The sequence below is a fragment of the Meleagris gallopavo genome, chromosome 4, assembly GCF_000146605.3.
Source record: "Meleagris gallopavo isolate NT-WF06-2002-E0010 breed Aviagen turkey brand Nicholas breeding stock chromosome 4, Turkey_5.1, whole genome shotgun sequence".
Taxonomy (NCBI): Eukaryota; Metazoa; Chordata; class Aves; order Galliformes; family Phasianidae; genus Meleagris; species Meleagris gallopavo.
In genome coordinates this window covers 53,280,796-53,294,777 of record NC_015014.2, presented here as the reverse complement: position 1 = coordinate 53,294,777, position 13,982 = coordinate 53,280,796, and the positions used below count along the sequence as shown (strand labels likewise).

Genomic DNA, 13,982 nt, shown 5'->3' with positions numbered 1-13,982 from the left:
TTTTACTTATACAAAGACTGCCATACTAGGGCAGAAGATTGTTTCGTTGATTTAACAAAAATGGCTGCTTTGAGACTCTAGAGACAACCTAAACATTATTATAATGCAGACAAAGAAAGAATCAAAATCTCTTAAACACATTGAGTGCCCTGACTAATTAACAGAATATTTATCAAGAGTATTCAGGTGCAGGGGTGTGACAAGTATCTCTATTCCATCAAGGTAAGACACAGCAATCAGAAGAGCAGAGCACGTGATAAACATCAGATCTGAACAACACTCAAAATTTTAAAGAGCGACAGTCACATCTGTTAGAATCAGCATTTTGTCTCTCCAAGCCTCATGCTCACTGCAAAAATCTACAGGTGGAAGAAACAACAGTGTCATTTCAAGAAACATAATTCACAGCATGTTCAGGAAATTCTTGACTTTGCATACATGCAGAATACAGAATCTCTTCCCTGACTATACTCCCACATTTTGAAATCCATGGGAATATTGTTCTCTCAACTGTCACAAAGGCAAGTGATCTCACTGTTGTGCACCTGCTGCCTCACGCTGTGGCAGTCAAACATGCACCTACAAACCACAGCAAAGCACACAGGTCTCAATTTGGCACATGCATAATGTTTTTCATCTTCAAACCCTCTGAACAAAGGAGGAAATCACATTAATCTTCACAGCACTCGTGAGAGATAAATACAAAATGATTGCTTACCCCGTACAGTGCTTTATCTGAAGATTTTATCTCACAGGACTCTGAACGCAGCTTTTGTGCCTTAGCACAAGGCTAGCAAAACTTCCTGAATTCATTAATGAACAAATAGTCACAGTAATCATTTTTTAACAACGACGTCAAAAACGGTCATAAGGCAATCCCTGAAGTTTGTTTTGAAACTGCATTGACAGTTGAGTACATTAAGCTGGAAGCAGAAGTGAAAAGGACCAAAATGGGTCCATTTGCAGCATGTCACAACATATTTCTGTCTGGATCCTCCAGCGTTTCTGATGTTCTGCTTGGCTCTAAATGTCACACTCATGAATTTATACATTAACAAAAGTCAAGCTGTCTAAACAAAGTCTCATTGAGTGGCTAATGTGCTTCCATGACAATCAAGCAGTAAGAGTTTTGGCTTGAATGAATCACATTGGGACATCGATACCTAAAACAGGGTCAAATACCATGACTTTCAGGGAAGAGGCACACACGTTCTTGATGAGCTTCCTCCTCTGGCAAAGAGATTAACTAGAAAGCTGTGCTTTGTAGTATGATTATGTCACCATTAAGTTATGAGACTCCTAATAGCAAGGGTGTTGTTAGCATAGGACTCTCATCAAGGCTTGGAAAGCACTGGACCTGCTTGACTAAAAGAGAACTGATAGAGGAGAGAGAATGAGTACTCAACAAACATGCAAGGAAGATGCACTAGGATGATTAAGGAGTTGGAGCATCTTTTATGTTTGTGCGAGAAAAGGATGAGAGACCTGGAACTATTCAGCCTGGAGGAGGCTCAAGCAGGATCCCATCAATGTATATAAATACACGACAGAGGAAATGAAGAAAAAGGAACACAATTTAAAATGTGAATTTCTACCCAAACACAAAACCTGTGAGACACTGGAATAGGGTGCCCAAGGAGTCTGTAGAATGTCAGTCCCTTGAAGATGTTCAAAACCCAGCTGGACAGGGCCCTGGGCAACCTGCTTTAGCTGACCCTGTCTGAGCAGTGGGTTGAAGCAGACGATCAAGGGGTGACTTCCCACCTCAACCGTTCTGATTCTGAGACGTTTAGTCCAATTTAATTTGAGACTTCACACATTTAAAATACAAACATAAGACCTCACCAGGGAACACATGCATTGCAGCTTTACTCTTGACACACAACAAAGCTTCTCTCAGACTAAAGTTATACCAAAAATTTAAACAATGTGGAAGACAACAGTAATCACTATAAATCAAGCTAGAAATCCCACTGATCTTTTTTTCTTTAACTTTTCCAGCAGTGCTACGCTGCCCAACAGATTCCTAGTATTTGTCATAAAACGTCAATGTCATCAAAGTGTTCTGTATCACAGCAAATGCATATAAATGCATATAAAATGCATATCACTGCAGAATGGGAGATTTTCAACTTATATAGGATGCACAACAGAAGCTCTGCAGGCAGACCAATATTTTAACATGCCTTTCAAAATAGGAAATGTCTATTGCTTACTATCTCTGGTGAATTGCAACATCAAAAATCAACTCTTCATTATTCCTACCTTCCTGAAACATTTCATCACGCCATTATTTATCCAAAAATTACACCTGACATCATACGACATGACAAAACAACACTACCTTCAGCAGCAGCACTTAATTCTGAATGTTTGGTATAAAGAGGGGCCAAGAACACATTTATAGCTCATAGACTGTGATAGCACTACTAGTGGAAAAACACCTACAGTGAGAGAAGAGACTACAGCAACACAATTTCTTGTTCCCACTTCGCTGCTTGGCAGAACGGTACACATCCAGATTATGTCAGAGATGTGTACCATCACACACATGGCCTCAGGAGGAAAAATACTGCGGAGTGTTGCGTGTAATGATACCTTTTAAATGAAACCAGTAAATATGTGCCTGCTGATTGAAATTGCCCAGTTACATGAGATCTCCATTCAAGAGAACTCTGTGCTGTGACAAATGAGAAAAAGAATGCAATTGAAAAAAAGATGTTTTAAGAAGTCTCAAAGCATAATAAAGGTGAAACATGAAGAAATGGAGAAGAAAGTAGCAAATCCAACCCAACTATTACATTTAGGATTGCAGACTGAAGTTTTCAACAATAATTTTTCATTTGCAATACAGAAACGTAACAGGAAGCAAATTGTTCAGCATGTCATATTTTTATCTCACTCCTGACCACAAGAACAGCATGTACTGTTGTGTCACACAAAATTCATTACAGGATCAGGATCTTTTATAAAGTGACTGCAGTAACAAACTTCTCCCAGCACGTAGCTAGATTTTCTGAGTAAAAAGGGGTTAGAAAAGTCCAAAAGAGCACAGAGAACATAACTCTTTCTTGAGTAAGACAAGGTACTCAAATAAATGCATTTACAGTAACAGTGGAAAAAATACAACTTTCTTTTATTATGCTTTGGTGCATTTCTCAAAGTAAAAGTATTCTCTTCCTGAGTTGCCCTGACTATTCCAGATCAAACACCTTGTATGTTATAGACACACTTCCTGAGAAAACAAAAACTCAAGAAGGGTGCTAACAGCCTATTAATATACAGGTCATAATACATATTGTCCTTCAGGGAAACCTCTAAAATGACCGCATCTGAGAACAAGATTTTCTTTCTTTCTCTCTTATCTAGCATGAATACATCATTTCCTCACAGAAAAAGACTCCTGGCTAGATAAAATGACTTTCCAAGCACCATGATGAAATTTGCCAAAACTTAATATAGTCACAGCATCCGAATTCAGAATAAATTCGACCGGTATTTTAGAAACAAGCGTCAGCTTTATTTGTTTTGAAAAAATGTAAGAGGAATTAGAACAGCGTCTATGGGATGCTGCCAAGTCTCCCTTCCTATTCATCTCTGTAATGACCCATATACTATATTGCTGATTTTATTTTTTTCGTTTTATTGTATATTCTTCAATCCCAATTTGAGTAGTGACAATGCTCAAACCCACATCTGGTCATAAACTTTCATTAGAACTGTGTTAATAGAATTTAAATGAATTATGAAAAGCAACAAGCATGTTAAATGGTTGTGCACTGAGACACTAACTTCTCAGCAGCTATTTGTTTAAGTGCATAAAGGAGTAATTACATTGCCTCTGAAAGTTTAGTTTAGAACCACCAAAACTCTATGACCCTAAAATTTTAATAAAACAGCAAGAAATACATTCAAACTCCAAGGGAAAGAATGATCAATAAAAAATCTGCCACTGATACCCATGCAATATCCATGGTTTAAGCAGTCCAAGTCTGAGACTTTCAGGACTAGCAATTACAGGAACAACTTTTGTCCTTTTGGATACTCTTATCTTCTCACGTATTTTCCTATGGGCGTCATTTTTTTTTCTAAAAGTTAAGATAATAGCAGGGTGTGACAGACAACATCCTGCAATAGGGACTCTGTTTAAAGATTTCTGGGGGGAAAAAAAAAGAAAAAAAAAAGTAGGCATTAAGATTTTCAAGGGAACCATAAAATCCAATTACTGTTGTTCTTACCACTTATAACCCATAGAACTCAAATGACTTGGGAGAGTATCTAAAGGAAAACAGTTCCCACAACAATAAAGTAACAATTATGGGATGCAGACAACACATTCCCAATCTGCTTCAGAAGTATGAAAAGTTCAGTCATGAACCCATTTTAGAGCTCAGTGCAAGAAGGACAAACAAGAGCGATCTCACATTTCTGTACACTGTCCAGATTCAATCTCTGGTGAACATAAAAGCAATAACCATATATTCTAATAATGATAGTTCAGATATTTCAGGATTAAATGTTTAGAACAAAGCAAAAGATGTCTGAATTTGTAACCTGACTGTTCAGTTTGCAGAAATGTTTGCTTTTTACCAGATTCCATAGCTAGCATTTTCACACTTTTGCAAAAAATTTTCAAAGCAGATAAGCAACGTCGAACAAAAAATCAATCCTACCTGTTTCCTCTTTTCAGGGGGAAGGGATGGATCTCCATCCTACAAATAAACAGATATATGTTATTGGCAAATTACTTCTTAAGCTTTGAGTATCACTTTTAAAAACATAATTTTAAGTAATTTTTTCTTAATTGTTTCAAAAATACTGCATCTTGATTAACATCAGTAATGTTCATTTCACCTTACATTTTTTTCTAAGGCTGAAGATTTTTTTGTCTTTCTAAAACAGCAGGTCATTACAAATTTATTTTGCATTGTTTTTCATAACGGTACATTAAGTTGCTGTGGAATAATAATACTGCAGTCAGTTTTTAAATGGAATTATGACTGAAACTAATTTTCTCCAAGCACAAACTGTCTTACTGTGTCTTATATAACAGCCACTACCTCATCAGTGCGGAACAAATGAGTAATAATATGATCAGGACTGTACAACTGCAGGGCTACTATAAACAAGTACCTAAACGCTTTCTACAGCACTCATTATAGAATGCTTTTGATATTCAAGTTGCTTCTTGTCCCCTACTCATGCAGTATACAATAAAAACAACCTACAATCAGCTCCCGATACTTCTTTTTCAGAGACTGGTGTCGTTCTCGAAGCTGGTTGGCCATGAGCTTATACTGGTCTCTTTCCTGTTGACAAGTATCCAGCTCTTTGGAGAGGATCAGCAATGCCTCCTTTTTACTTTCAAGCTTCCTCTTGCACACCAGGTACTGCAGAGGAGAAAAAACAACATGAATGTTACCAGCCACTCCTACCCCAGCCCCTACTAGATTCAACAGTCTCCAGTTTTTCACTGAGAAGATGGAAGACAACTCACTGCACAGAATGAAACTCTGTTACAAATCTTCTTAGCTTATTGTTACTCACTGAAAAGAAATTTGTTATTTCAGAATCACGAAAATCCATTCGCAAGGCCACATGCTCTCCTGATTACCGTGAGTTACAAAATTTAGCAATTCATATTTCCACTCTTTTCCCTCAATATAATAGAATGAGAATTTTGGCCTGAAAGCCCAGGAAGGTTGCTGGAAGAAGCAGCCTTTGCAAATGCCCTTTTCTACTTGCTTCCGCAAGAGCCAGCTCTGGTAGCACCAGCACTTCCCACCTCATTCTCTCTGCACTCCCTCTTTTCCCCACTACCAGCGATGTCCTCTGGACTCATACTTCTTCCAAGCAGTGAAAGAGGGCCCTGTTATGGCCAAAAGAGCAGTACGAGCGCCTACCAAAAAGTACCTGAATCAATTTTAGTGTGTACCCTATAAGCACTGACAAAGGAAATTATTTCACTGTCTCAGTGTGCTGCAATACTACACAAGAATGTGAAATAATGCAGGAATATTGCAAGCATTTGAAAGGAGAGGGAAGACACAAGTGAGACTTTCTCTCCTTTCATCACCTCTTACGTGTAGGGCTCATACACAAAGAGAAGCAGAGCTTACAAATCTCATTTCTTTTACATTTATCTGATCTATTTCACTGCCTTTCCCTGTGGAGAGGAAAAGAGATCAACATCTACAGCAGCTGAATTTTACCTATCAGAAGCTTCAGGCAACTTCTTCCATTTAACACAATGGTCAGTCAGCAGATTCTTCTCACCCATCTCCTGACACTACTCATTCTATGTAATATTTCTAATTCTGATGTTACTCACATGAAATGTGGCACTAAATACACTCTGACTGTGCTCTGCAAGAGACCAAATATCACAGCATTCATGAAAACAATTTATAGTTTCATTACATACTCTGACAAGAATACTTTGTCATTACGGGCTCTTGCACAAAGCAAGAGCATCAGCACTTCCACACTCTTCAAGTCAGTGCTGCTCTTTGGGATAAAAATCATCACCCATATGTAGTACTTACTTGGAACTGACTTCGTTAACCTCAATTTCAAGGAAATGAGAGAGGGAAAGGAGAGTTTAGCATAGTACTAGAGACAACATTTTCCAAAAACGGTAAATGCTTAGTTGCAAAAAAGTTGAAAGGGAATGAGAAAAGCAATTCCAAGAAGGGTTTGAACTCTCAAAAAGGACACTTCTACCTTGGATTAATTTTATTTCTGGCACTACTGAAGTTGAAATCCTGCCATAAATTTTCTGGATTATGATGCCTTCGCATCAACTTTACAAAGGCAACTGTAACTCTGTACTTATGTCCTTACTGATACCTTACACAAATGTCAAGTCCCCTGATAAAACATGGAAAGGCATCAGAAGCTAAACTTTAATATTGTCAGCAAAAGATTATAGTGACGTGGTAAACTGCCCTAAACCTGATAAAATCATTCTTTCACTTACAGTGAAATACTTGTCTTTGACAATCTATTTTCTCTTTTTCCAGCTTCATCTCATGCCTTAGTCAGTTCAAAAATATGCCTTCACTGAACTCTTTGTAAATAAGTACAATCTGACGCAGTAATTACAAATTACTCCCCCAGTCACTTAAAAAACACAGAACAAAGCAAAAACCCCAAATCCTGAACCAGCCCCATTCCTGCAAATGGCCATTCATGGGGTGCTGTGTGAAAGTCAGAAGCTGATCTGGACTATGAGCTAGGCCCACAGAATCCTTACCAGGCAGGAAACATAGTGGCAAACAAAACCTGCTTCTGCCACTACTTCAAGGCACACCAGTGGGGCTTCATCTTTTACAGCAGCATTGGTGAGAATAAGGAAACTCTCCATTATCTGTTATGCCAGCAGTGGCCGAACCCTAAGCAGGATGCAGAAACAGGAGTTCAGGGCCTACATGAAAAGCAAAAATCCTCTCCTCCTTGTGTAGAATAAGTTTAACTTGATTAATTAAATGCTGATGATAGACCTTATGGAAGAAAGTGGGCTGGCTGGATTTTACCATAAAAATCTGCATCTAGTGTGCTTTTTGAAGCAATTTTTGTCTTCTGCATATATTGAGTTTCCCAAATAAATGGCATAAAAATAGCAATAATATATAGTAATTTGTTTCCATGGGTTTATGGTAGGGTCAATAAAATCACAGCATTCTTGTGGAATTTGATTATTTGGCAGAGCTATGTTTCCAATTCCAGTTACCATTTTTGAAAGAAAAATAAATTATACAAAGAAAGACCTCAAGGAAGTTATTCAATATAGATATGCTTCAGAATATATATTAAAAAAAAAAAGACGAAAGAAAGAAAAAATGTACTAATGACCATAAGTTGACTTAACCAGTGTATAACAGATAAGAACTATACTTGCAGAAATAACTGAGTCCCATCAGCAGTCTTCTACACATAAGCAAAGGCGTGCAGCCAAGCTGGTATGCTTTCAAAAAGAACATAGGACTTTAAAAGTCTTTATGGAGCAATGCAAGCACTAAGAAAAAATTTCCAACACAGTCTGAGAAAAGGAATTCAACAGATGCTTCTGTCATTTGTACAAAGATTTCTTCCACTGCACTTGACAAAAGAAGGCAATGTCTCACGTACAGCCTATCCTGTGAGACAAACAAGTGCATTCTGTTATCTATTGTAAAAATATGGTATATTCTTGTTATTTTTTGTTTCCTTTTAATTGACATTTCAAAAGAATCTTTGAATTTAAAAAACAAAGTTAAGCAAGAACCAGCTACTGTGTACAACTTCTCATATCTGCCTAGTGACTTTTATCTATATTTGCTGTTATCTGTAATAAAGCAAATTATAATTGCTACAAGGAAGATCATAATAATTAAGGGAATATATATGACATCCTACATTACTGCCCGAACTGCTTTACAGCCAGATAACTACTTTAGAGAAATTGAGTAAAAAAAGACTGACATTACAGGAGAGTGGAGCTGCTCCAAGGTGACTCTACATCAAACACTTACTATTTGTCCACTGCTATTTTTAGTGATAGATCCGGACACATCTCATTAATGGCACCACAGACATGGTCTAATAATCAAATGAACCTGGGACACGTCAAGGTTTTCAACCTTCTTTTTTTAAACAAACAAACACACCAAATTCCTATCATAAAATAAATTTGTACAAATTACTTGGCTATTTCATGGCAATTGCTGCCAAGAAGGAAAATACCTGAGGCTAAAAGCAAAGATATTTTCTCCAAGTTCTGCTTTGAAATCAGTGTGGCTCGTACTTCACATTCTCTTAACACTTCAGGATTTTGTGTCCTCCTACACGCACGGGCCACCATGAGGTATGTGGGCCTGGAAATCCATCATTCACCACACTCTCAGAGAAACTGTAACCTCTATTCAACATCCTTTGGATAATTGATCCAACTACTAATTAACTGCCTTTAGTCTTATCAGATTTCACTTCACTTTGCTCTTGCAGGCAAGTTTGTTGCTCAAGTTACAAGTTGCAGAGCCCCAAAATGCACTGCAACATTACTCTCTGGGGTGTTTGCTGGCCAGGTTTCAGTAATTTTGCTTCCCTGAAGTTGGAAGAGTTTAACCTGAAGTTATCTGGAAGAGCCAAACACTCAAACTCAAAGCAATGTGCAATTACTAGCCATTTGCCTCCCACCTCCAATAAAATCCAAAACAATGTACTTACCTTGGGTGTAACACACAATACCAACTCCTGACCAGCACTTCCTCCTCTAGCTACCTCCTAACTTCTGGAGTTTGACACAAGTTTGTATCATTCACTGTAATGTAAGCAGCTTGCTCAGAACACCAGATCTTGTCCTGGTGACAGTATTACACCAAATCATCTTCGCTGATCCTTTAAGAATTAACATCAAGTCATCTCATTTGGTAACTCAGAACCCCCTCACAGTGTGACCCAGCCCTGTGTTTGCATACTAATATTTGCATTACGAACTTCACCATGTTTGTTCCCCAGTGCCTTTGTGACTAGGATTCTATGATTCTATGGTTCTATGACTATCTTAGTCCAACCTGGAACATGGAGACATGAGAAGCAGATACTTCTTTGCTACCTGAAATCCCAGCAGGCAGGTCTTTAGCACCTCTCACAATTACCAAGAACTATGGAAAAAAGTAAGTCACAGTGTAAGAACCTTCAGCATTTCCACTCCCTTTCCCAAAGGAAGTCATTAATTACGGTGCCAACTCAATTACCCAGGGACCTCAGAGCATCCATTTCCCTCACTCTGTCCTTGTCTACAGTTCCTGGCATTTGCCCTTATTCTGAAAACCTCTAAGACGAGTGATTCCAAACCCTGCACAATCCCCTCAGATAGGTTTGGTTAACTACACTTCACACCCTCTTTGAGAAGTCAGAAAATCAAAGATACATTGTAGTTATGAAAATCTCACTAATTTTCCTTCCTCTTCTCTTCAGTTCATTGTGCAGCAATAAGGGCTAAGTTACAAGCAGGTTAAGTTTCTCACTCTTATTCAGAATTCACATCAGGAACATACAGCTATTTCAACTAGAACTACTGCTCAGTAGTTGTAGTTTAGATAAATCATTCCCCAAAACTATTCCTCCAAGTTTTAATCTGGCAATTATTAGGGAAGGAAGCTCAAGAGCACATTCCCTGTGCAGTGCCAAAGATCATACACAGTTAATAATCAAGAAATAGCCTTTTGGGAATGACAAATTAAATGGAACCTAAATTTTTTCCAACTAATTTTAGGAAGCACAGTCATGCATAAGTAGCTGTAAATAGCACAAAGTAGATGCTACAATATGCGGGAGGTGACAAGGAAAGAGTACCAATTTGACGTTGGATTTAATTCTGAAAACTGGCAAGTGTAAGAGGGGAGCCATCAGAAAGAAGGGAGGAGAGCCACTCTAACCTATGAGTATCCTAGGAAACCTTCTTGCTTTCAGTGGAAAACACCACCAAAAGTACACGTCCTCCAAGCAGTATGATGTCAGAACCAGTGCCGAGTCTCAGGAAAGTTACTGGCGGAGCAATCACTGACCTCAGTAGAAAGCACTGTAAAGACTGTACTGACAGAAGTAAGCAAAGACAGAGGTGGTCTTGCACACTATGCAAAAGTGGTTTTTCCCCATCACAAATGATCTCCTGATACTGTTCAACTCATCTAAGCACCCAATGATCACGCTAATACTTATTTCCTAATCACTATTTCTGTCATCATCTCTAGATCACATGAATTCCAAGGCAGATAACATGAAAGTCAGGCAAAAACTGAAATCACTCTTCTCTGTAGCAGAACATTCAGAGTCAGAAGCTTCTACAACCTCTCAAAACTATCTCACCTATCCTCAAACAGCATCAATACACCACAGCTTTCACTCCCATTAATAACATTTAGTTATGCTTCATCTCATCCATACAGGGAAGAAAACTGAGGCAGTAAGGAATTGACTTACATGAGTTGTCTAAATTGGTAACTTAGCTTATCCATAAGTCAGACTGGGAAGTAAATATGGACATTTAAAAATACTTAATAGCAAACTCCACAATGAAGATTTAGGTGATCAAAATTATTTTCACAAACTCTTTTCAGTGAAGAGCCCTGTATAACATCTTACCGTAACAGCTTTCTAGCAGTGCACTTAACCAAACAATATCAGTCATACTGCCCTTTTTTCATCCTCTTCCCGGTGAGACAGATATCTTGTTTGCATCATGGATTTTGGTGTGTTTTTTTGTTTTGTTTGTTTGTTTCCAAAATAAAGAGACATTCAAAAACACGTTCAAAGAAATGAGCCCTCCTCTTGAGATAGTATTTTGAGATTAAAATCACATAGTTTTGAGTATTTAGGTCAACATCTCAACTCAGTCCAGCCAGCAGGAAAGTTCTTGCTGTGACATTTGTGTCAAACAAACTATTATTAACTAGATATTAATTCTACAGCTTTACACTGTCTTTTAAATATCTCAAACATGGGCTACGCAGTAATGCAAATGGAAGACAAAAATCCAGACTTCAGATAAAAATTATCTTGTATAATATAATAGAGTGCTTCACCTTTATATATATTCACCCATGAAGGATTCTTGAACTCTGCTCAGGAGTGGGCAAAAATTACGTAGATTCTCACTCCTGTAGCTTGCTCTTTTGTATTTAGTTTGCAAGATGGAAAGAATGACTCCTTCTGTTCCTTCAGTATTTGCAAAGTTGGCTTTAACCCAGCATGCCTTTCTATGTCAACCTATTCAAAGTTAATGACTATTCAAGGTACATATGGCACAAAGACTGCTGAACCAGGTGCACACTACGCCTGAAAGGCTGTAGCACAAGTGAAACCACTTGTATGCATGGAGGCCAAACACATGCCAGAAGCTGGTGATGAGCATTATAAAAGCAGCGAAAGAGATGTGAAAGAGCACAGTGCAAAAGGCGCTAGAGTGGAACGAGAGAAAAAAAGACAAAAATAGTAAACACAAAAAAAGAAAACATTGAAATAAGCAAGTACTCCTTTTTCTAATGAAGAACGAAGAGCCAAACTACAGAGATATACAGCTGTGTGTACAAGTATTTGTCTACACACCTATCTGTAAGGATCAAAACTGCAAAACTGAACACTACCACTTTTCCTAACACCTGCAACACCAGACTTAAAAATCTTACAGTTGCTTTGACAAGTATTTCAACAGAAGTGCCTTACAGCTTTCAAATTTGGAGGACCAAGTGTGTGGAAATGAACAAATATGTCACATTGATTTGAACCTACTGGCTTCTGGCCTTTTAGGTCAAGATTTTAAATCCCACTCCACGTTTTAACTGTCCATCAGCTATGTGAGTGTGTTTCTTCAGAGCTACCAAGTCTCCTCCTGTCAATGTTAAACCTTATGCTTTGACAGTGCCTCAAAATGCTTGTGTAATGTGTAGGGAACAAATTTTAAATTACCTAACTGAAACTAAGAGCTCTGGAAACTAAGCTCTATATCTTACCCTGAAATTGCATGTTGAGAAATTGAGTAAATCAGAAAAACAAATTACAATTTACTTAATAAGCCAGAGCCACTTTCTCGCAGACCCCCTAGCAGGTAAATGGGTAGATCACACAAAGTTAATCACAATAGTCAAAGAACTAGGAAGGCAGAAGAGAAACTGCATCAATGTCACTGTGTTCTACACACTTCACGTAGAAACAAAGCTTACAGCTTGCTGTAGGAACAGAGAGAAGGAATGTCACTATGTCTCTAACTGTTTCTGAAAAACAAAAACAAAAAAAACAACAGGAATTATATGAATACTACAGTATTTGCAAGAACGTAGCTTAGCACAGCCCTTAAACTTTGCTGCAATCAAGAAACCTTTAAAACAGAAGTAAATGTTCAATTTCTGGATTGAGTTTTTAGGTTAAATCATAACAGAAGTCAGAAAGTTCTACAGTAACTCTAGAGGGTATTCAGAGCTGAGAACAGAGCTGTTTACTTTGAAAACACCTTGTGAACTGTCAGTAGTTCTTACCCTTCCCTGACATGCAACAGTATTCCTGCCCACAAACAAAACTCCCATTTGGGAAGGGAGATGTCAGATGCAGTGCTGCACAACCACGTATCGAAAGCATGGCTTTCATCTTCTTATGGGTTATCTTGTGTGTTTGAAAGTATGGTGTGTATGGAAAGACTTCAGTTCTGAATGCAGTGCACAGTTCCAGCACTCATGAATTCTGAATTCACTGGGACACGTCAGGTTTGGCACTGAACACATGTACCTTTGACAGAGCCTTAGGCCATGTTTAAAGGCATAACATAGGCAAAGCCCTCCGGAAAGAGGAATTCCCTTCTGCGGATGGTACTCTACAACAGTTAGGGTCTCGTTTAGACACGAGCCTGTTGTGAAGGCAAAACAAAGTTTTGCTTGTTACCTGTAAACGTAAAATGGTATTTTGATGTTCTATAGCAATTCAATAAATCAGAATGCCAAACTACTCAGAACAGCATGGTATTGCCTACTGAACTGGCTTAACATTGATGATACTCCTTTAAATGATCCTAGTGTCACGTTGGTTTGAGTCTGGTAACATATCTCAGATGAACTTGGAGACATCGAAGAACTTTTAATGTGGAGGCAGCAGATAACATTTGCTAATCTTTACTCTGAAAATCCACTTTCTACCTGCCTTAATGGCACCGTGGATGACAACACCCTGCCGTTTACGGGCGAGCACTCTAAACGCTGAAGCGCCCGCTCCGTCCCGCCGTGCCCGCAGCCCGCAATGCCACGCTGGCGGCAGGGCTGCAGGTGCTGGACCTCCCGGCTTCTGTCAACACGAGGCCTGAGGCCTCAGATCCGCCCGGATTTCAAACCAACAGCAGCACCGGTGCGGACACACCGCCTTCCAGCAAGCAGACGGGAGTTAAGGCGGACGAACCGAGCAGCAAGGCCGGCCGCGGGACGGAGGAGGCAGCGCTGAGCGGGCTCACGCCGTGC

At 38.8% G+C, this 13,982-nt stretch overlaps 1 protein-coding gene across 5 annotated transcripts in view; it reads right to left on the bottom strand.

Moving 5' to 3' along the window:
* CCDC149 (coiled-coil domain containing 149) overlaps positions 1–9,436 on the bottom strand; it is a 47,150-nt gene extending 37,714 nt beyond the window's left edge. For 2 of the 5 annotated variants that reach the window (XM_031553169.1, XM_031553170.1), the window contains exons 1-3: positions 9,208–9,436; positions 5,229–5,390; positions 4,674–4,712 (exon numbers count right to left, since the gene is read on the bottom strand). In XM_031553169.1, coding sequence (XP_031409029.1) covers positions 4,674–4,712; positions 5,229–5,288 — 99 coding nt within the window. In that variant the 5' untranslated portion in view covers positions 5,289–5,390; positions 9,208–9,436. Of the gene's footprint in view, positions 1–4,673; positions 4,713–5,228; positions 5,391–9,207 lie in introns of those variants that run through there. The other 3 variants (XM_019614924.2, XM_031553167.1, XM_031553168.1) reach the window with 3 other exon arrangements.
* Between the last annotated feature and the right edge of the window lie 4,546 nt (positions 9,437–13,982).